Raw genomic sequence first — 24,217 nt, 5'->3', positions numbered from 1 at the left:
TTTTTATTCTCAGAGCTGACCAAGAGAAAACGCTTGCAGTGATTCACATGCAGCGATAGCTTCAGTACCAGTAGTGGCAGTAACAGCAGTGATCATCATCAATATTCAATTTTAAACGCTTTTTAAAAATGATGTGGTTCCAACCTGGTCTGCAAAGTCCTCTGGGAACTTCCACAGCACCTCCGGATCTGCAAACAACAGACAGAGGGCATTACCCGGAGAAAACCGCACAGCCACGGCAACAGTCTAGTTCAAATACTCTTAAGATTGTCAGAGCTGCTTTTAAAAAATAATTTAAAAGTTTTTCTTTAAATATTTATAATCGATGAGATTCAAAATTAAATATTTTGATAGTGTAAGGGTTTTAATGACCTTTAGAACAGGAATAATAAAATGAATAATTTGTTCAAACTATTACAAATCAAAAGCAACTCATTTTTGATTTATACACCTTGGACATTAAGATTCTAAACTATAAATTTTCAGATTTAACTCCACTTAATATACTGGTTTTAATTTGAAAAACATATAAATGTGGTAAATATGTAATTAAATATATTACAGCCCACAGAAACTAGACCAAAATACATCACCTTAAGTTTCCACTTAAAATCCTAAATAGACATCTTCCCAAAGAGGACATGCCAACAGACAGATGAAAAGGTGCTCAGCGTCGTGCATCAGGGGAATGCAAACTAAAACCACAGTGAACTATCACCTCACACCTGTCAGAACGGCCACCATCAGAAAGAACAGAAAGAACAAATGCTGGCGAGGGTGCGGAGAAATGGGAATTGCCCTCCACTACTGACAGGAATGTACACTGGCGTAGCCACTATGGAAAACAGAACGAAGATTCCTCAGAAAATTAACAGCAGAGCTACCAAGGATCTCGCAATTCCACTCCTGGGTATACATCCCAGAAAAGGCCAAAAACACTAATTTGAAAAGATACATGAACCCCAGTGTTCACAGGAGGACTATTTACAATTGCCAGGATACAGAAGCGACCTAACTGTCCATCAACAGATGAGTGGGTGAATAAGATGTGGTGTGTGTGTACACACACACACATACAATGTAATACTACTCAGCCAGAAAAAAGAATGAAATTGCTGCCATTGGCAGCAACAGGGGTGGCCTTGGAGGGTAATATGCTAAGTAAAATAAGTCAGACAGAGAAAGACAAATACTGTATGATATCACTTACATGTGGACTCTAAAAAATGAAACAAAAAAGAAACAGGCTCACAGTGTACAGAACAAATGAGTGGCTGCCAGTGGGCGAGGCAAATGTGAGGGGCAAGACAGAGGTGTGGTATTAAGAGATACAAAATATTATATCCAAAATAAATAAGCTGGAAGGACATACCATACAACATGGGGAATACAGCCAGCTGTTTTGCAGTAACTATAAATGGAATGTAACCTTTAAAAGCTGTGACTCACTATGCTGAACACCTATAACTTAAATTTACTGTATATCAACTATATATGCGTGTGTGTTAATTCTTCAGTTACGTCCAACTCTTTGCGACACCATGGACTATAGCCCTCCAGGTTCCTTCCCCAGTATATCAACTATAATTCAATTTTTTTTAAATGAAAAATAAAGTAAAATAAATAAAATAAAATCTCAATAAAAATGTATAAATACTACCATAGTTTGTTTTATACCAAGTTTCACTTTTGAAAGCCCATATATGCACCTCTATAAGTCAGTTTTTAAAATAATAGATAAGTTGGTAGGCATACATCATCAAACTTATTTAAAATACAATTGACATTTAGAGATACTTTTCTATTATATCCAGTTATTCATATATATAAATGAATGTTTTATAAATATTCCCACTGGTTTTTCATTTTCAGTATTTCTTAACAATATTTCTCTTCTACTTAGCATAATAAAAAGAAGCCATTTTAATGAAGACCTGGGTTCAATCCCTGGGTTGGGAAGATCCCTTGAGGAAGGAAATGGCAATCCATTCCAGGGCTATTACCTGGAAAATCTCATGGACAGAGGAGCCTGGTAGGCTACAGTCCATGGGGTCACAAAGAGTCCGACACGACTGAGCAAGTAATTTCATCTCATTTTCATTTCAACAAATATTTTGGCTACATATTTTTTAATTCTGTCAAAAACATACTTCTGACTACTGCCAATGTGTTTTAAAAGGATACCGTACAATGGATAATACTACTTCTGAAAAAGCCTTTAAAAGCCCAATGTAAGTAGCAGCCATCACTGATACACAGGATTTGAATTCCACTCCAGGTAAAAGGCTTGTTAGATCAAAGATATCACTTGATGTACCCAATCAGTGAAAAGTTACTGTTCAATCCCATGATTTTCACTATTCTATATTGCTTTTTTAAAAGTACAGTCCAATGATGCATAATTTTGAGTTTTTAATTCCAAAGCTCAATAGATACCTGCAACATTTTCAGCATGAGCTGGCTTCTCTTGCTGTATTCCTTATTAAGATCAAAAGATTTTTTTCAAATACTTGAATTTGAGAAAAGCATGCTTTCTACAGTTAACCTTTTTATTTATTAAGGAATAAAAAAAAATTACCACATAGGTTAACATAAAAATCACTTAAAAATTATCTTACATAAGAATGATGCACTACAAATTTATGGAGCTAATATTAAATGATTATGCCTTCATGTAAAACAAAATGTATACTTTTTAAATGAATATGATACATTAGTGTCAGTTGCTCAGTCGTGCCTGACTCTTTGCAACCCCATGGACTGTAGCTTGCCAGGCTCCTCAGTCTGTGAAATTCTCCAAGCAAGAACACTGGAGTCAGTTGCCATTCCCTTCTCCGGGGATCCTGCTGACAGAGGGATCGAAGCCACATCTCTTACATTTCCTGCTTTGGCAGGCAGGTTCTTTACCACTGGCACCACCTGGGAAGCCCATGACTTGAATAGATCACCTAAAAATACTTAGATGTTAATGTCCTGTGGAAATTATTCTGGAAAACATTTATATGTGCAAGCGTACATGTGTGTGTGTTTATGTGGCAGTTTTATCAAAATGGTAGCTATTAAGATTTGAATCTCATAAAAAAGTATATGATGGATTCTTCATGAAATATTAAACAAAATTTAATATCTTGATAAATTAACACAATATATGATGGCCCTATTAAAAAGTCATCATACAGAAATGTAGAATAGCCCCTTCTTATAAATAACAGAGTTAGAGAGTTTCAATGTGAATATTTTCAATATCCCTTCTATTTCTAGTTACCATTTGATGATGGTAAAAGAGGAGAGTGAAAAAGGTGGCTTAAAACTCAACATTCAAAAAACTAAGATCATGTCATCCAGTCCCATCATTTCATGCCAAATAAAAGGGGAAATGAAGCATAAGCTGGAATCAAGATTGCCGGGAGAAATATCAATAACCTCCGATATGCAGATGACACCACCCTTATGGCAGAAAGTGAAGAAGAACTAAAGAGCCTCTTGATGAAAGTGAAAGAGGAGAGTGAAAAATTTGCCTTAAAACTCAACATTCAGAAAACTAAGATCATGGCATCTGGTCCCGTAACTTCATGTCAAATAGATGGGTAAACAATGGAAACAGTGACAGATTTTATTTTCCTGGGTTCCAAAATCACTGCAGATAGTGACTGCAACCATGAAATTAAAAGACACTTGCTTCTTGGAAGAAAAGCTATGACCAACCTACACAGCATATTAAAAAGCAGAGACATTACTTTACCGACAAAGGTCCGTCTAGTCAAAGCTGTGGTTTTTCCAATAGTCATGTATGAGTGTGAGAGTTGGACTATAAAGAAAGCTGAATGCCAAAGAATGTTGCTTTTGAACAGTGGTGTTGAAGAAGACTCTTGAGAGTCCCTTGGACTGCAAGGAGATCAAACCAGCCCATCCTAAAGGAAATCCGTTCTGAATATTCATTGGAAGTACTGATGCTGAAGCTAAAGCTCCAATACTTTAGCTTCAAAAGCTCCAAAAGCTTTAGCTGTAGATGTGAAGAACTGACTAACTGGAAGAGACCCTGATGCTGGGAAAGATTGAAGGCGGGAGGAGAAGGGGACCACAGAGGATGAGATGGTTGGATGGCATCAATGACTCAATGGACATGAGTTTGAGCAAGCTCCGGGAGTTGATGATGGACAGGGAAGCCTGGTGTGCTGCAGTCCATGGGGTCGCAAAGAATCAGACACGACTGAGCGAGTAAACTGAAAAAGGGAAGATGTAGAAGAGGCGACAAATTTCATTTTCTTGGGCTCTAAAAGCACTGCAGACAGTGTAGCAGCTATGAAATTAAAAGATGTCTGCTCCTCGCAAGGAGAGCTATGACAGGTCAGGATAGCACATTAAAAAACAGGTATCACTTTGCCAAAAAAAAAGTCCATATAGTCAAAGCTATGGTTTTTCCAGTAGTCATTTATGGTTGTGAAAGGTGGACGATAAAGAAGACAGAGTACCAAAGAACTGATGCTTTCAAACTGTGGTGCTGGAGAAGACTCTTGAGAGTCCCTTGGACTGCAAGGAGATCCAACCAGTCAATCCTAAAGGAAATCAGTGCTGAATATTCACTGGAAGGACTGATGCTGAAGCTGAAACTCCAGTGGTGGTGGTTGCTGTGTAGTTGCTAAGCAACTACACTTCGGCCACACGATACAAAGAACCAACTTAAGAGAGGCAAAAGAAGAGGTGGGGCAGAGGATGAAATGGTTGGATAACATCACTGACTCAGAGGACAAGCATTTGAGCAAACTCCTGGAGATAGTGGAGGACAGAGGAGCCTGGCGTGCTGCAGTCCATGGGGTCGCAAAGAGTTGGACACAACTTAGCAACTACACAGCAACCGCCACCGTTTGACAGATTCCTTGCACTTAAACCTTCAGACAAGGACCTTCACCTTGCTGGTCAGCCCTGACCGTCCACCCTGTCATCTGCGGCTTCTGCCTACTTAGGCTTTAGCCTGCCGCTTTCCTCCATCCCTCACTCACTACGTGGCTTTATCCTGCCCCGTCTGTTCTTTCACAGAAGACACGCAAGTGAACGCATGAGGAGAGCGTCCAGTGGCCCAGGCACGTCCTGGGAAACGGCCTGTTTCTGTTCCCTTCAGTCAGCGAGCATTCCACGGCAGCACCCAAAGCTGTGCTCGACCCGCGAGCCTGCGTGTCTGGAGTGGGCCCCCTCAGGGCCCGCCCGTGTGGCTGCTTGCACTGCATCTGACCCATCTCGGCAGCAACGCCTCACAAGCACTGCAGGGAGAGAAACAAAGGAGCTCTGAGAGCAGTGAAAACCCAAGTTTCGGATTGGTGCGCGGAGACTGAAATTTTCTGCTCCCCGAGGACTGCTTTCCAGATATGAGATCTGACCGGCAGAGTTAGGCCCCTTTTACGCTGATTTTACGGCTGAGAGGATGGGAACGCTGCCCCTGACACCTGGGACACTCTGCGTCCGTCTTCTTTCCAGGGTCCGCCCGCCACTCAGAGGAGGCTCTGCAACTTAGTTTAAAAAGAAAGTGTGCTACCAACGATCCGGAAGCCAAGTAAACAGCAAAGGAAGAACACATAACCTGGCTTTTACACAAACACAATTCATCTCTTACTTTAATAAAAGAACGTTACAGTGTAGTAAGAAAAATATGCAAATTTTTATTAAATCGGTAAATTTGGAAGAAGAGTGTTTACTGTGTTATTTGTGCATCACCACTGCAAGCATTCCAAACTCCTGAAGACTGAAGCTTTTTCTAATGTAAAGTGAGAAAAATGTAGTAAAAATTTTTCCTTTACAACCAGACCTTTCACAGTTTCTGGCCTGAAACTAAAATCCAAAATTAAAATAACTTAAAATATTGTGATTTGAATACACTATTTTTTTTAATGCAGGAAGAATGTTGATTTGTACAAATGGTGGAATTTGTAGATGAATATTTTAAAACTATGCATTTATAAACCATGGTTCAGAGACTACATACTTTTGAATAGGGAAAATATATAATATTAGTGTTTTGCTTGATTATACCTTCAGTGTTTATTCATCCACACGGTAAAGTCAGAACTTTACAAATGAGGAAACTGAAGCCAAAACAACGAGAAGTGTGTCTTAATTATCGTTGCTGTCAGAGACCAGACAGTCCTTAGTTGAGATCTAAGGAGCTGCTACTTTAAATAATTTCCGTAATCAATACATTTCTCTGTCCCATTTAACTTAAGTTTGATTTACTTTATTCAAAGATCTAATGCTAAAGAAACAGGAGAAACCCCTGCCCTCCAAGGCCCAACAGCCTACATGGAGAAGACGTCACAGAGCTGTCTAGGTTTCTGGACCAACAAGGTATCCTGCAGGAATGCTTGAACTCGAAAATCCACTGGCTTATCATTTCAAAAAATGTTCCTGACAAAAGAATGGTGATGTCTCTTGAGTATAAATGAGCAGGAATCATTAAAGAAAATTCTCCACCTATGGAGATATAATGGTGAACTAAACAAAACTGGTCTCTACAACATATTGAAAAGGAGAGCATCTGGGATTCCCCGACGGCTCAGCGCGAAGAATCCACCTGTAATGTATGAGATACAGGAGGCACAGGTTCAGTCCCTGGGTCGGGAAGATCCCCTGGAGGAGGAAACAGCCACCCACTCCAGGATTCCTGCCTGCAGAATTCCATGGACAGAGGAGCTGGCGGGCTACAGCCCATGGGATCGCAAAGACTTGGACATGACTGAGCACAAGCATGGTCTTGCCTAAAGCTGTAGCACAATAAAATAAACCTACAGGATACTACAGGACAGGCAGCACAAGGAAATCCATGTTAATTTAGAAAATCGCTAAACCACTCAGGAGGGAAAAGCACAGCAAACTAACACTTGAGTTAGACAAGCAAAGGCTGACTTGGGCTATAAAGTGGGCAGAGAACATTCCAGAACGCAGACACAATATGCACTGAGTCTTCAAGGTTAAAAGAAAAAAGAAAATATTTGGAAATGAAAGAAAAAACGGAATAATCTGGAATGTAAAGTAGGAGAGAGACTGTCAAGGGATGAAGCTGGAAGGACAGTGGCCCGACAAGAGCATTTAAAATACACCCACAGTAGCTCGGCAGTAAAGGACCCACATGCAATGCGGGTGACTCAGGTTCGACTCCTGGGTCGGGAAGAGCCTCTGAAGATAGAAATGGCAACCCGCTCCAGTACCCTTGCCTGGAGAATATCGCATGGGCAGACGAGCCTGGCGGGCTACAGTCCCTGGGGTCACAAGATAAGACACGACCGAGTGACTAAACCACTGCAGTGTGAGAGGAAGCAACCAAACCCAGGGAGGAGGAGCAGCAGCAGTGTTTGGAGAATACTGCTAGCGTGCACTTATGAAAGGATACCCAAAAGAAGAGAGTATATCCAAAAAATGCCCAAATAAACACGGCAGAAAACTGAGCAAGATCATCGCTACAAAGCGGCAACCTGATGTAAAGCATAAGCCACGCAGTAAGATGAGCTCTGACGGCAGGGGAAAGAGAAGCAGACCAAGAGGAAAACGGAATACGAGAAAGGGAGCCACAGGGTCTGCAGGCAACATAACGAAGGGGCTGTACGGGGGAGAAGAAAGCGAAGACAGGAGGGCAGAGATGAAGCCAGACAGGCTGGTCCAATGCTGCTTCCTTTATGCTGGCGCAGACCTGAAAGTGCTTTGGTGACCGTGGGGGTCATCGGGAAAGCAGCAGAGGCTCAGAAACGACAAAAGGTCCCTGAAGAGGCAGCAAGAGGGAGTCCTGACCAAGAAGGGCTCCGACAGAAGCTGAGAACATTTTCCACCATGAGGGAAAGGAGAAGAGGAGAGGAGATCTGAGTTCAAGGAGACTTTAGAGTCTGGGGTACAAAGTGGCAAGTTTTTGTGTAAGAAACTGTTGATTATTTTGTGTGGGTAGCAGGAACGAAGCTCTCCGCGAAGAGGGGAAGTTGTTGGAGCCTTGAGAAGGAGGTGTGAAGTAAGTGCTCCGGGCACTGCTGGGTACACAGTTTGCTGGGTGTCCAGCCTAGTGTGCAAGGGCAACAACGTGGTATTTCCCCCTCACCATCCAAGGGCCAAGATGCAAGAGATACACTGGCAGGTGCACTCAGAGCTGAGACTCCCGAGGCATGTGTGATGCAGAGACAGCCCAAACAGAAGAGCAGTTAAGATGAGAACTGCTGATTGAAAGCTAATAAAAAAAGGGAAGTGGTTTTATTTCTCTCTGTAAAATTCATGAGCACTAAATGTTACATCGAGCCATGCTAAATGCATTTTTTTTATGTTTTATAAACTGCATGGTTTTATTGATTTCAAATATTTTGTGGTATTTTCCATACTATTAATAAATCCCAGCAGGATCCTCTATGACCCACCTCCCAGAATATTGGAAATAAAAGCAAAAATAAATGAGACCTAATTAAAATTAAAAGCTTCTGCACAACAAAGGAAACTATAAGCAAGGTGAAAACACAGCCTTCAGAATGGGAGAAAACAATAGCAAATGATGCAACTGACAAAGAATTAATCTAAAAAAATGTACAAGCAACTCCTGCAGCTCAATTCCAGAAAAATAAATGACCCAATCAAAAAATGGGCCAAAGAACTAAACAGACATCTCTCCAAAGAAGACATACAGAAGGCTAACAGACACATGAAAAGATGCTCAACATCACTCATCATCAGAGAAATGCAAATCAGAATCACAATGAAGTACTGTTAAGGGACCAGACCTGAGCTATGACAGGCTCAACAAGCTATACTAGGCCTAAGATTCAGATTCTTGTAAAACCTGAGGCATGATTCCGGGAAACCACACCCTGGGAAAGTCCCCGCTGGCGCCAAACCTGAGCCAATCCGGATAGGGATGCGGGATTTGAAAATCGCGTGAGTGTGTATGGCTCAGCCAGTCATAACCCGCCAGCTATACTAAGAACCGCCTGTATAAAAGCAGCTGTGATTCAGAGCTCGGGGCTCTTGTCAAGACTCCACTGGGCTGGATGAGACAGGAGCCCTAGTTCGAGCTAGCAATAAAACCCCTTTATGCTTTTGCATTGCTGTGGACGTCATATTCTCTCAGTTTTGGGGACTCAGACTTTGGGCATAACAGTACCATTACATGCCAGTCAGAATGGCTGCAATCCAAAAGTCTACAAGCAATAAATGCTGGAGAGGGTGTGGAGAAAAGCAAACCCTCCTACACTGTTGGTGGGAATGCAAACTAGCACAGCCACTATGGAGAACAGTGTGGAGATTCCCTAAAAAACTGGAAATAGAACTGCCTTATGACCCAGCAATCCCACTGCTGGGCATACACACTGAGGAAACCAGAATTGAAAGAGACACATGTACCCCAATGTTCATCGCAGCACTGTTTATAATAGCCAGGACATGGAAACAACCTAGATGTCCACCAGCAGACGAATGGATGAGAAAGCTGTGGTACATACACACAATGGAGTATTACTCAGCCATTAAAAAGAATACATTTGAATCAGTTCTAATGAGGAGGATGAAACTGGAGCCTATTATACAGAGTGAGGTAAGCCAGAAAGAAAAACACCAATACAGTATCAGTTCGGTTCAGTTCAGTCACTCAGTCGTGTCCAACTCTTTGCAACCCCATGAACTGCAGCACACCAGGCCTCCCTGTCCATCACCATCTCCCGGAGTGCACTCAGACTCACGTCCATCGAGTCGGTGATGCCATCAAGCCATCTCATCCTCTGTCATCCCCTTCTCCTCCTGCCCCCAATCCCTCCCAGCATCAGAGTCTTTTCCAATGAGTCAGCTTTTCCTATGAGGTGGCCAAAGTACTGGAGTTTCAGCTTTAGCATCAGTCCTTCTGTCACGCAAGTGTATGTTCCTCAGTTCTTTGTCTCGTCACAACAAAGATTTGGAGCAACGGACATTAAAGCCCTTGGCGCGTCACAGCTCTCGGGTCTTGGACAAACCGTGTTATAGCTCTTAGGCAAATCAGTGTTACAGCTCTTGGGAGAGGGGGAGAGAGGGAGGGAGAGGCAGAGAGAGAGAAAGAGCACACGCACGCGGGAGAGGAAGAGAGAGAGCGCACGCACGTGGGAGAGGAAGAGAGCGAGCCTAAATGCATTTTAAAAACGCGTTCGCAGTAGAAAATCTACTGCATACATCGGAAGACTACAGGAGTGAAAAATAAAATAAATGAATGGGAACATGAATTACGAAATTAGGTGGCTTAAGTCCTGGCCTCATACCTATATATAACAACACTTTCTGTCTGATCAGAGGCAGGAGGTATTGAAAAATGAAAGAATCCATTTTCCTCTTCTCCTGCCTTCCACTCCTCCCCTGTCTCTCTGGGATTATCTGAAAGAACAGCCTTACCTGTTTATCCAAGTCTACCATATACTGGGTTGGCCAAAAAAGTTCATTCAGATTTTTCCATAACATCTTATGGAAACCCCAAACGAATCTTTTGGCCAATCTCGTATCCTTTTTTCCCGCATACTATTATGTGTAGGGGGAGAGGGGGGAGGGACAGAAAGGCTCAGAATTAGATAACTATGATTAAAATTACAATTCTCCCAGCTTTGCTGAAATATAATTGACCTACAACACTCTGTCAGCTTAAGGAGTACAATGAGATGATTAGAGAAACATATATACTGTGAAATCTTTACCACAATAAGCATTAATTAGCAGATCCTTTATCTCACACAGTTACTCATGTGCTGTTTTTGTTACTGTTGGCATGGCGGGAACGTAAAAGCCCTACTCACGTAGCAACTTTCAAAGACCAATACAGTGTGTGTGACTGACTGTCACCGCGCTGTTCACCAGCCCCCTGGAACTTACTCATCTCATAACGGAGAGCTCTGCCCTTGGGCCAACATCTCCCGCCACCGCCCAGCCCCCGGTAACCACTCGGGCTCTTGCAGCAGCTTCTCTTGTTGCAGAGCTTGGGCTGCAGGCCACCAGGGCTCAGGAGCTGTGCCTCCCTCGGGCTCCTCAAGCCCAGTGATTCCAGACCTCACATACACATGAGCTCATAACACAACTTGTCTTTCTCACTCGCCTATGCTGTTGCCAATAGCAAGGCAGCCTTCCATCTTTCTAGGGCAGAATAACTACTCCATTGGACACGTATTACACCACATTCCCCTTAACCAAGCATGGACACTTAGGCTGTTTCCGTATCTTTTCTTTCTGATTTTATTTCCTGACGTTTGGCTGCACCGGGTCTTCGCCGCAGCACTCAGGCTTTCTCCAGTTGTGGCGAGCGGGGGCTCCTCTCTATTTGGAGGGAGCAGGCTTCTCGCTGCAGTGCCCTCTCTTGTTGCAGAGCTCGGGCTCAAGGGCACAAGGGCTCAGCAGCTGTGGCACGTGGGCTGAGCAGCCCGGCCGCCTGTGGGATCTTCCGGGACCGTGTGCCCTGCGCGGGCAGGCGGGTTCTTCACCACTGGGCCACCAGGGGCGGGCCATGTTTCCATACCTTGACTGTTGAGACTGATACCGCGATGAGCATGAGGGGCAGGGATCTCTGCAAGACAGTGATTTCCTCTTTGCTGGATAGACACACAGAAGTGGGATTGCTGGACCACATGGTAGCTCTATTTTTAATTTTTGAGGAACCTCTGGACTGTTTTCTGCAGTGGCTACATCTATATGTTCCGACCAGCAGTGAGTCAGGGTTTCCTTTCCTTTACATCCTTGGCAGCGTTTGTCCTCTCTTGTCTTTAACATGTTTTAACAGGTCTGAGGTAATATCTCATTAAGATTTTGCTTTCCATTTCCATGATAATTATGACATTGAGAACCTTTTCATGTACTTGTTGGCTATTGTTGTCTTTTCTTTGGAAAAATGTCTGTTCAAGTCCTCTGCCCATTTAACTCGATCATTTGGTTTGTTGCTATTGAATGAGTTGCTAATATTTGGGGTATTAAGTCCTTAGGTATGTGGTTTACAAACATTTTATCCCATTCCATAGGCCACCTTTCAACTGCTTGCTTATCTGCTGTGCAGAGCCTTTTCGTTTGATATAGTCCTACTTGCTTTTCACTTTTGTTGCTGGTGCTTTTGCTGTCATATCCAAAGAAATTATTGCCAAGACTGACGTCAATGAACTTATCATTATGTTTTCTTCTGGGATTTTTTTTGGACACAACTGCAAGACTTTATTGAATTTTTTGTTTCAAACTTTAAGCCAATGTTATAGTAGTATATAATTTCACATTTTATGTTTAAGGCTTTAATCTATTTCAAGTTAACTTTTGTGACTTCTGAAAGATAAAAGTCCAGTTTCATCTGCACGTACATTCATCAGCAATACTGGCTTGTAGGTTTCTTTTATTTAGTATTCTCATCTGGCTTTAGTATCAAGGTAATACTGGTCTTATAAAAATTAGTTTGGGCGTGTTCCCTGCTCTTCAATTTTTTGGGAGAATGTAATAAAACCTGGCACTAGTTTCTCCTTCAAATGTTCAGCAGAATTCACTCATGAAGTCATCTGGTGGTTTTCTTTGTTGGGAGGTTTTTGATTACTAATTCAACCTCCTTACCTATTATTGGTCTGCTTAGATTTTCTATTTCTTCATGAGTTTATCTTTTTTATTTCCAAAAGATAAGATTGTTATGTTTTATTATGTTTTCTCTTTTCCACTGTTTTTCTGTTCTCTAGTTCATATATCTCTGCTCTGATCCTTGTCATCTCCTTCTGGTAACTTTAGGTTTTTGTTGTTTAGCTGCCCCGTCGCGTTTGACTCTATGGCCCCATGGACTGCAGCACACCAAGATTCCCTGTCCCTCACCATGTGCCCAAGTTCATTTTCACGGGATTGGTGATGCTATCCAGCCATCTCATCCCTTGACACCCTCTTCTCCCTCTGCCTTTAGTTCTTCCCAGAATCAGGGACTTTTTCAATGAGTCATCTGTTCGCATCCAATGACCAAAACACTGTAGCTTCAGCTTCAGCATCAGTCCTTCCAGAGAATATTCAGGGTTGATCTCCCTTAAGATCGACTGGTTTGATCTCCTTGCTGTCCAAGGGACTTTCAGGAATCGTTTCCAGCACCACAGTTCTAAGGTATCAATTCTTTGGCGTTCTGCCTTCTTTATGGTCCAGCTCTCACAACTGTACGTGACCACTGGGAAGACCGTAGCCTTGATTATACGGACCTTTGTCAGCAGAGTGTTGTCTCTGCTTTCAACACACTGTCTAGGTTTGCCATCACTTTCCTGACAGGAAGCAATCGTCTTCCGATTTCATGGCTGCAGTCACTGTCCGTGGTGATTTTGAAGCGCAAGTGATTTGGGGCTTTGTTTGTTCTTTTTCCAGTTCCTTGAAGTATAAAAGTCAGATTGTCTGAGATCTTTCTTTTTTCTTCATGTAGGCATTTATTGCCATAGACTGTCCTCTTAGCATCGCTTCTGCTGCATCCCATCAGTTTTCTTATTTCCATTTTCATTTGTTTCAATATTTTTAAATTTCCCTTTTGATCTAATCTCTGGCCCACTGGTTGTTCAGGAGTGTGTTGTTTAATTTCTACATATCTGTGAATTTCCCACTTTTCCAGTTGTTACTGATTCATAGTTTCAAATCACTGTGGTTGGTAAAGGTATTTTCAATCTTTAAAATTTGCTGAGACTTATATTATGACCTAACATATGGTCTATTCTGGAGAATGTTCCAGGTATACTTGAGAAAAATGTATATTCTGCTACTGTTAGAATGTTATATCTGTTAGGTCCATTTGACTCAATAAAAGTATCTTGTAGGCAGCATATAGTTGGATCTTATTTTCTGATCTATTCAGTCACTGTATGCCTTCTGCTTTAAATGTAAACAGACTAAATTCACCAATAGATTAAATTATCCAATGGAAAGGCACACAGTGACTGACTAGATACGAAAACAAGACCCAACTAAATGCTGCCGACATGATACTCACTGCAACTCATAAAACATACACAGGCTCAAAAGGAACCAAAGGAAAAAGATATTTCATGCAAACAAACGAAAACCAGAAGAGAGCAGAGGTGTGTGTGTGTGTGTGTGTGTGTGTGTGTGTGTGTACACACACACATATATATTGGTCAAAACAGACTAAGTCAAAAACTGCAACAGGACAAGGTCATTATATAATAACAAGAAGGTCAATTCATCAAGAGATTATCAAAGTCCTAAACACACTGCACGCGCCACCAGAAGACCTCAATAACCAAGCAGACAGACACTGGCTCACGTGTCTGTTTTGTAGTCCCCTCGTGCAGTCCTCCTTCGTGAGTTCTTCACTTTCCATGCTGGTACACTGTGACTCCCTTTCTTTATCTTGCATGCATCTACTGCAGGCTTTTGTTTTGTGGTTACCCTGAGGTTTACTTGGAAAATCCTAGAGATACTGCAGTTATTTTGAACTCGTCACAACCTAACTTTGATCAGATATAAAAACTCTCCCCGTCTATTCCTCCCACACACATTTTATGTTTTTGATGTCACACTTTACATTTTTACACTGTGTATCTGAAAATTACTGTTGCTATCGCTGTTTGTAACACGTTTGTTCCTCACTCTTTATCCTAGAGTTGAGTACTTAACGAGACGCCACACTGCAACACCGGAGCATTCTGAACCTGACTGTGTGTTTTATGTGCCTTCGCCTGTGCGCTGTTTCTCTCCATGTGTTTTCATAGTTAGCATCCTTTCATTTCAGGCTGAAGAAGTCCTTTCAACATTTCTTGTAAGGCAGGCATAGCACAGATGAACCACCTCAGCTTTTATCTGCCTAGGAAAGTCTTCACCTCACTTATTTCTGAAGGACAACTTTTCTGGGTTTAGTATAGCTGACGCTTGAACAATACAGGTTTGCACTGTGCAGATCCACTTATACGTGGATTTTTCCAGTAAGTACATACTAGAGTAACACAATCTGTAGAACCGCAGATACGGAGCGCCAACTGCAGTTATATGCAAATTCACTTCTTCATGGTGGTGGGAGGTCAGTCCCTCTAACCTGTCCAAGGGTAGCTGTTTAAGGGTCAACTGCATTCTTGGTTGGTGGCCTCTTCCAGTGCTTTGAACATGTCATTCCACCCTCTCGTAGCCTACAAGGTCACTGCTGAAAACTCTGATAGTACTTTCACCAGAAAAATATTCTTTTCTTGCTGTTTTTTAAAACTCTGTGACTTTGATTTCAGACCATTTTATTATAACATGTCTTAGAGAAGACCATCTCAGCTTGAAATGTTTGGGCGACCTATTAACCTCAAGAACGGGATGCCCAACTCTCTCCCCGGGTTAGAGAAGTTCTTAGCCATTCTCTCTCTAAATGTGTTTCCTATTTCCCTTCCCTCTCTTCTGCTGGGACTCCAGTGGCACAGGACGGGTTGCCTTAATGATTTCTCTTAAGACCCACAGGCTTCATCATTCTTTTTCAATTTACTTTTCATTCCTCTAAGTGGTTAATTTCAAATGATCTGTCTTCACGCTCACAGACTGCTCTGCTTGTTCTAATCTGTCAAAGCTCTCTATTAAACTCTTCAGTTCAGTCACTGTGTTCTTCAGCTCCACAATTTGTTTAGTTTGTCTTTTCTATAGTGGTTGTACTTCATTTCGTTCTTGTGCTGTTTTCCTGATATAACTGAATTGTTTTCCTGTGTTTTCTTATAGCTACCTAAGCGTTGTTAACACAATCATTTTGAATTCATTGTCAGGCGATTCCCTGGGACTCCATTTCTCAGCAGTCAGCTACTGAAGGCTCACTGCACTCGTCTCGTGGAGTCATGCCTCCCTGATCCCTCCTGATCCCTGTAGCCTAGCACTGGAGTCTGGACACTGAAACAGTAGCCATTACTTCCAGACGCTGCAGACCGACTTGCATAAGGGAAACTTGCCTCCGCAGGTGGAGGCGTGCTGCAGCGCGCTGTGAGCCCGTGCCCAGCGGTGCAGGAGATCGGGTGGCTCCTGGCTCAGCCCACTGGGGTCAACGGCACCTACGGCCACGTGGTCCTTGGGAGGTACTGCAGGGGACCCACTGAGGCTGCCAAGGGCTGTGAGGGTCCTCAACTCTGCCTCCAGGTCCAGCGGCTGGAAACCAGGACGAGCAGCAGCAGTGGCTGGTGCCGTGGGATGCCCTCGGCTACTGGCCTACGTCATGAGCAGAGGGTGATGAAGGCTGGTAATCAGGGTCCCATCTCCCACACAGGTGCAGGGCTGGAGGGGCCAGCTGCAGTCAGCCCAGGGGGTCAGGGAAGACCCAGGACAGGGGAGGCCCCGAGCCAGGCCCACGGCAACCCGAGGGGGCCCTGTCGGTGCGCCTTCTCATGACTGCTGTCTTCCCTCAGGAGCGTGCGGGGCAGTGGGGGCGGTGACAAGCATCAGATCGGGACGTGCGAGTGCAGAGCCGGAGGAGCCAGCCCTGGGCGCTCACACAGCAGCGGGGGCTCAGCCGTGGGGTCAGGCTGGTGTCCTGCCCTTGCATAGCTGCAGCCCTGGGCTGACTGCCCCTGCGGGTCCCAGGCTCCAGCAAGGGAGGCTGGGAGGAGAGGAGTTGGCAAAACGGGAGGGACTCAAGTGGCTGGTGTCGGCAACACAAATATCTGCGGGGTGGAAGCCAGTGAAATCTGCAGGGGTTCCAGACCAGCTGGGGTCACCTGCAGAGCAGGTCATGGGGACCTGCAGCTGCTCCTGCCACATGGCAACTACATGTGGCCAACCCTCCTTCCTCATTCCTAGCTGTCTCTGTGAGTCAAGTCGCTCAGTCGTGTCCAACTCTTTGCAACCCATGGACTGCAACCTGTCAGGCTCCTCTGTCCATGGGATTTTCCAGGCAAGAATACTGGAGTGGATTGCCATTTCCTTCTCCAGGGGATCTTCTCAATCCAGGGATCAAATCCGGGTCTCCTGCACTGCAGGCAGACTCTTTTCCATCTGAGCCACAAGGGAAGCCAGCTGCCTCTGTAAGTCTCGGCTTTTGCTGGTCTCTGGGTGGCTGAAATGGAAGCAGGACCTGCGCGTGGTGCTCCAGAAGCCTGGAAAATCTGGTCACAATTCCACTGCTCTTTCCCTCCGAGGGGACTCCTCGCTGCAGAGTCCCTTCTGGGTACCGAGCGAGGCTGGCCTGGGGGAAGGGATGACACACGTTAAATGAAGCTGCTCTTCCTTCCCCAATGTGGTTATTCTCAATTCTGTTTCACTGTGTTGCTCAAGTTATCAAGTGGCATCCAGAGTTCTCAGAGCTGTTTCTGTTTGTGAAGAGCTGTCTAATTATTTACATGTTGTTGGGGGGAGGGGATGGAGGCTGAGACCTCCTGCTCCACCATCTTGCCGACGTCACACCCCTAAAATGATAGTTTTCACTACATCAGTCAAAATAGCTTACAAAGTCATTAATTACTACAATTTAATACCCAAAAGAAAGTGTTTCAAAAGCAACTCACTCCCTCATTTAGGGCGACAGATGACCCTGGTGAAGCCAGACATCCAGAAAACCACTAGCCTACATCTAAGAAAAACATAGATTAACAGCACTAGTAGACATACATCACTCATGCCAACAAGGTATTCATAAAAATCTCTAACAATCCACCAAAAAAATACAGTATCATAGACTGCGTAAGATTACACACTGCAATAGGACTACCAGCAACAGTAAAAGTAGAACCAAGCTCATTGCTGAAAAAAAATGTTAACGTCATGCAACATCTTAAGAAAGCATACACAGTCAGGTATTTGTACAAATGAAAGTCAACATACAGATGTCCATTTAAAATTCCAGCATCTCCTTGAAAGCCCGGCTAAGTAGTTTCTAAATTTCAGTGGGCAACAAAAACGCCTAGAGAGCTCGTTAAAACACAAACCCCTGGGGGCCAGTTACAGAACTTCTGAGTCTGGCGGTCGAGGTTGGGTCTGAGAGCTGCGTTTCTAACAGGATCCCCGGCGATGCCGCTGCTGCTCATCTGAGGATCACGCTTTGAGAACCAAGACCACAGACAGCGCATCCCTCGTCGAGGAGCGTGATCAACCACGTTACAGAACTTCGTATTTGTCGGCTGAAAACATTCTTTTAAATGAGCCAATGAATAATTCAGAATTCTCTTTATTAAATACACATTTTATCTGGCAACGGGTGTATTTTCAGAGGGCTGCGAAGAAACAACCTGGACAGTGATAGTGGGAAGTAATTTTGACAAGAAAAATATTATAAAGATGTTTTTTAAATATTTCAATGTGAATAGTTACTATCAAAATGGTAGTTCTGGTTCTATACAACAACGGAAATAATTCTATTCCAAAATTAAGTGTTTTATGACATTGGGACTGTATGATTTCAAGGAACAATGGTGAGAAATTATGGCTACATAAAGATATACTGTCCATCATTTTCTCTATCTCTGTATGCCATATACAATCGTCCATATCTAAATAAGGTATAAATCTTTTTTGAATGAAATAATGCCGTCTGCATGAACATGGACGGACCTCGGGCCATCCTGCAGGAAGAAATGGGAACCCACTAAAGTATTCCTGCCTGGAAAATCCCATGGGCAGAGCAGCCTGGTGGGCTACCATCCATGGGGCTGCAGAGCCGGACACAACTTACTGACTAAACAAGAGGTTATCATACTAAGTGAAATAAGTCAGACACAGACAACCACCATATGATATGACTAACATGTGGAGTCTAAAATATGACGCACATGAACTGATCTATGGAACAGACTCACAGACATAGAGAAGAAACTTGTGGTTTCCAAGAAGGAGGGGGAGTGGGGGACAGGTGGACTGGGAGTTTGGGACTGGCAGATGTAAACTAGTATGCGTAAGGCGGATAAACAACAAGGCCCAACTGTATAGCACAGGGAACTATGCTTCTGCTGCTGCTAAGTTGCTTCAGTCGTGTCCGACTCTGTGCGACCCCAGAGACAGCAGCCCATGAGGCTCCCCCATCCCTGGGATTCTCTAGGCAAGAACACTGGAGTGGGTTGCCATTTCCTTCTCCAATGCACGAAAGTGAAAAGTGAAAGTGAAGTTGCTCAGTCACGTCCGACTCTTTGGGACCCCATGGACTGCGGCCCACCAGTCCATGGGATTTTTCAGGCAAGAGTACTGGAGTGGGGTGCCATTGCCTTCTCCGACAGGGAACTATACCCCGTGATAAATCACAATGGAAAAGAACATATATATATATATATATGTATAACTGAATCACTTGGCTGTACAGCAGACAGAAATTAACACTGTAAATCAATTCTACTTCAATCAATTTTTTATTTTCAAAGATATACATCTTGGGACTTCCCAGGTGGTCCAACAGTTAGGAATCTGCTTGCCAGTGCAGGGGAAATGGGTTCAGTCCCTGGTCCGGGAAGATTCCACATGCCACGGGGCAACGAAGCTGATCTACTACAAATATGCACTACTGAACCCATGAGTCCTAGAACCTGTGCTTCACAACAAGAGACGCCACCGCAATGAGAAGCCTGCACACGCCACCTAAAGGGTGGACCCCGCTCGCTGCAACTAGAGAAAGCTGGCAAACAGGAATGATGACTCAGCACAGCCAAAAAACGAAATAGACAAACCCTTAAAAAAAAGATATGTCTTTTCGTATCTTACCACCTAACAGGTCTATGAGAAATTATTATTTTTCTGTGTTTTCTTATAAATGTCAATATCTGTGAAGGTAAAAAATAATTTAAGGCCTCTGTTATTTTTCCTTTGGAAATTTTCAAAAAAAAATCATTATATATGGATAGAATCATAGAGTTTTCTGAATAAGAGAGAACATTAAAGATTCTTTTTTACGGTGAATACTTAGGAGGTTATATTGTCTCAAGTTTGGATCTAGTACCTACTGAAGCCAAACCAGAATCCAGATATCCTTGTTTCAAATACACATCCTTTCTAAAATTCTCTGTTGCATATAAAAGCACACTACAAAAAAGCCCAATATATTCTACTTCATTGATCTTTAATTTTATTGTTCACTAAGTGGACAGTAGTTCAAGGAATATTCACAAGTTTAGAATTTTTTCTTATTATCTACAGGAAAACAAATATTTTTAGCACACTAAATATTTAAACATTTTTGTAAAATAATGACCTAAACCCTACAGACTTTCTCTGAACAATATTTGGAAAAATGTATGTGAAGAAACCTAAAACAGACTATTAATTACCAACATATTCAAATCAGTATCTTCTCATCCTAGAACTAAAATAATTCTTCACTTACTCACTTTGAGTTTGACTTACATATACAAAAACGTGAAGAAAGTGAATTATTTCAAGATGTCTTATTTTACAACCAGTTATAAAAATAGCAGAGATCATACTTCTACTTATTGCTGTACACAATGTCCATATTGGAAATTAAAAGCACACGATTCTGGAAATTTGTCAGTTTGCTGAACCTCTTAAAAATGTATATAAGCAATGGTGTAGAAACATCTAAATGTAATAATGATCCCATTCTGATTATCTTCACCCTGAAGAATCACCTGGATAACTAAACAGCTACTACTATGAAATGATTTTGGTGCTTCTGAAAGGCAAACCATAAGACGCAATTTAATGAAGAATTCAAGCCTTTATGAATGTTTCTTCCCAGAATGATCTAAAATTAGCATCACAACTCAAAGCAACAAAGCTCTTTCTGCTCATATATAAGCAAATTCTAGCTAAAGTAATGAAAACGGAACTTCAGAGAACCTTAAGAAAATAAAATCCATAGCAGCTTAGATATATCATTTTGCTACTTCCAGTCCTTTTAAACAAGACCTATTATAATAAAATGAAAACCCTCATCAATCACCTGATAAGAGTAATTCCAAACTTAACCAAACAGGGCTAATGGGTGAGAATTGAATTGAAAACACCTTGACAAAGAAAGCAATTTCTTTTCTTCGCACTCCTCTGAAGCTGTGGGTGATCATGGTAATCGAACCATCAACAGTGAGGGCCATCTGTCCTGAGGGCCCTTCAGGAGAGTTTTTAAAAATCAACAACAGAAAAAAAAAAGGAAAGAAATGCTGTACCACAGATGTTCAATCCTGATTAATCTATGACAAGGAACTTACAGCTGAGAATCAATGTTTTGACGTTTTTCAGATACCAATCATTAAGAGCCAACACAAAAGTTTTTTATGAGAACGCAGGGGGAAAAAGTTAATAGATTGCTTATAGAAGGATGATCTTTCACATGAAATCTCAAATACCTTTCAATCAGCCAAGACGTCCGTCACGTCCTAAAGCGACAGCTTTTATTATAATCCCCTTAAAGAGAAGAGCAGACAGGAGGCCAGGCTTTAGGTTAGCCCTCAGACGAGCATCTCGAGACTGCTGCTCTTCATACATTCTTTGGATAAGTACATGATTAAGCACAAAGAAGATGTTTATATTCACATGTTTATGTTTCAACTCTTTGAACTAAAAACAGATTTTTAAGAAACAGTGTTAACATGGAAACTCAGAAATGTAAAATTAATTGAGCCTCATAAAGCAGTTTTGTTTTATTTGTAACATTTAAAATAATTTTCACAGTACACCAATAAATCATTTCCAGTACAAGAGCAAACTAAGTCAAAAGCTTTTCCTGTCTGAAATATAGTTTGAAATACAGTAGACTGCCAGTATTCTTGTATATAACACAGTTTGGGCCATTTGGGAATAAGCCCAAGTCAATGAATAAAACATAATAACTATTAAAATGACTACACTGAAAATCAGAGTTCACTACACTGAAAATCTGTGTGAGGTTTTATTAAGCATAACTACAAAAACATTTAAAAATTAATTTTAAAGTGAAAAATACAACTATAAAACAAGATATTAAAGAACCAAATAAAACCACGCATCTCAGGTTTTTTTCAAAATACTTTCAAGTTAAAATCAAACTAAGTGTAAAAGAAATGTTAATTTAAGGCTCAAATACATGATATTCACTAAGCCTTACTGTACCTGCAATAGTAACTCCTTAACTATCGTCCTCACGCACCCCAGAAACACAGCACAGAGGCAAGCATGTCTGCACTCTACAAGGAGAAACACTCAACCCACGTCCTGCCTAAGACGGGTGTGCAATCTGAATTTATTATGTGTGTGTGCTAAGTCACTCGTGTCCAACTCTTTGCAACCACACAGACTGCAGCCCACGAGGCTCCTCTGTCCATGGGATTCTCAAGGCAAGGACACTGGAGTGGGCTGTCATGCCCTCCTCCAGGGGGTCTTCCCAACCCAGGGATCGAACCTCCGTTTCTGATGTCGCCTACACTGGCAGGCCGTTTCTTTACCACTAGCACCACCTGGGAAGAAACCCCTTGGAAGCAAACAACAAAATTAGAAAACCTCCCCCTAGATGGCTTAAGATACTAAGATTATCTGAAACAACATACATAAATAAAGATTTTTTTAAAACAAAGAATAAGAGAATTCAAAACATGAGCAAACTAGATTCATTCTTTCATAAAAAAGGCAAATTTTGAAAACAATAAAAACTTGTAAGGACTGAAAAATATGTGTGTGTGTCTGTGTGTACATGCTCAGTCGTGTCTGACTCTCTGCGACCTCCTGGACTGTAGCCAGGCTCCTGTGTCCGTGAGATTTTTTTAGACAAGAATACTGGAGTGGGTTGCCATTTCCTCCTCCAGAGGGTCTTCCCTACCCAGGGAGCGGACCTGTGTCTCTTATGTCTCCTGCACTGGCAGGCGTGTTCTTTACCATTGAGCCCCTTGGGACGCCATTAATGAAAAATATGTAATATGAAATGATAAGTTCAATAGATGAAATAAACAGATCATATACAACTGAAGAGAAAAACAGTGAGATGAATCAGACATAAAATGATATTAAATAAAGTGAGGTAGAGAGAAATCCCCCAAAATGAGAAATATAAAGAAGGTTAAGAAAAATGGAGACTAGAATAATATATATGTCTATTTCAAGTTCTAAAAGTCAGGTCTAACAGACTGGGATGTATAAAACAAGGGAAGGATGGAGATAACGTTAGAAGAAATAGTGACTGGGTTCTCCGAAAGCAGTGAATGATGTAAATCCTCAGAGTTAGAAATCACAGCAAACCAAAAGAATATCTCAAGAAAGGCATATTTGGGGGCACTGTAATGAAACGACGGAGTACAAAAGGACCACCCATATTTAAAAGCACCCTAGAGGAAAAGAGCTAACTAAATCTCTAAATATATATTTATTTTATGTGTAATAAAAGTATGCATAATATACAATAATTACACCTATGGCAGACTTTCCAAAGACAGTAATAGAATCCAGAAGACAGTAGAATGATACATTTGAAACTTTGGAAAAAGTATGTTTGTCCTTTGAGAGCTGCATAAAGAGGAATGTGGGTAAAGCAAAGATAAAACTGTCTAAAGAGATATTTACCAAATAGGGACACTTGCTAAAGAACTTAAAAAGACTGCAGCAGCATCAGGGGAAAAAAAAGTTAATTCTCCAAAGGAAAAGTATGAAATGCAAGAAACAGTATATTTCTTGTACCCCAGCTATATATACACAACTATATATATTGAATCACTGTTTGTGACTAATGAAGTCCTGGAAATTATGTAGAAGCCCATTAGTGTGGAAATGGTTGTAGCATTATTATTCTATGAAATGTTATAGCGCCTTGAAAAAGAATAAAGCCTTGAGAAACATTGTATTTGTTCATATAAGGGGAAAAAAAAATCTCTGAAACACAGTGTTAATGAAAACAAGGAGGCCAGATGAGGCTGGAAAGAGAAGAAGCAAGCAGAACAAGAGGGTCTTAGCAGTCATCCCAAGGAGCCAGGCCTGCACTCTGGAAAAGGCGCACGCTTAGGAGTTTGAGTGGAGGAGTGGCAAGTCCTGGCACGCTTAACAGGGTCACCTGGCTGCTGCATTGAGCATAAACTGAAAGACCACAAAATATCAAAGCCAGTTACAACAATCCTGATAACACAAAGTGAACCCCCTGGGGAAAGAACTTGGATCTTATAAATGGTCTAAGAACTCAGATCTTATTATACTACTAATAATGGACACCTGTCATTAAACCCCTGGGACTGGGATTCAGACACATATGGACGATTTGTGGTAAAATAAAGGGAAAGGGGACAGATAAGATAAAACTTGCACGATGACCCACTCTCCTGAGACAGAACACAGTACAGGGCCTAAGAGTCAGAGGGAAATTCTCCCAACAAATTACAGCAGACACCGGATGCCCGTGACCTGATCG

General features: G+C 42.1%; 1 protein-coding gene across 1 annotated transcript in view; it reads right to left on the bottom strand.

Annotated features, from left to right (window-relative positions):
* The window catches only part of DENND1B (DENN domain containing 1B), a 269,985-nt gene that overhangs the window by 182,438 nt on the left and 63,330 nt on the right, over positions 1–24,217 (bottom strand). The window contains exon 3 of the mRNA XM_040263718.1: positions 145–188. Within this exon, the coding sequence (XP_040119652.1) occupies positions 145–188 (44 nt within the window). The remainder of the gene's footprint in view (positions 1–144; positions 189–24,217) is intronic.

The sequence above is a fragment of the Oryx dammah genome, unplaced genomic scaffold, assembly GCF_014754425.2.
Source record: "Oryx dammah isolate SB20612 unplaced genomic scaffold, SCBI_Odam_1.1 HiC_scaffold_21, whole genome shotgun sequence".
Classification (NCBI taxonomy): domain Eukaryota; kingdom Metazoa; phylum Chordata; class Mammalia; order Artiodactyla; family Bovidae; genus Oryx; species Oryx dammah.
Note: the sequence above shows the minus strand (reverse complement) of the source record. Positions and strands in the feature narration are given on the sequence as shown.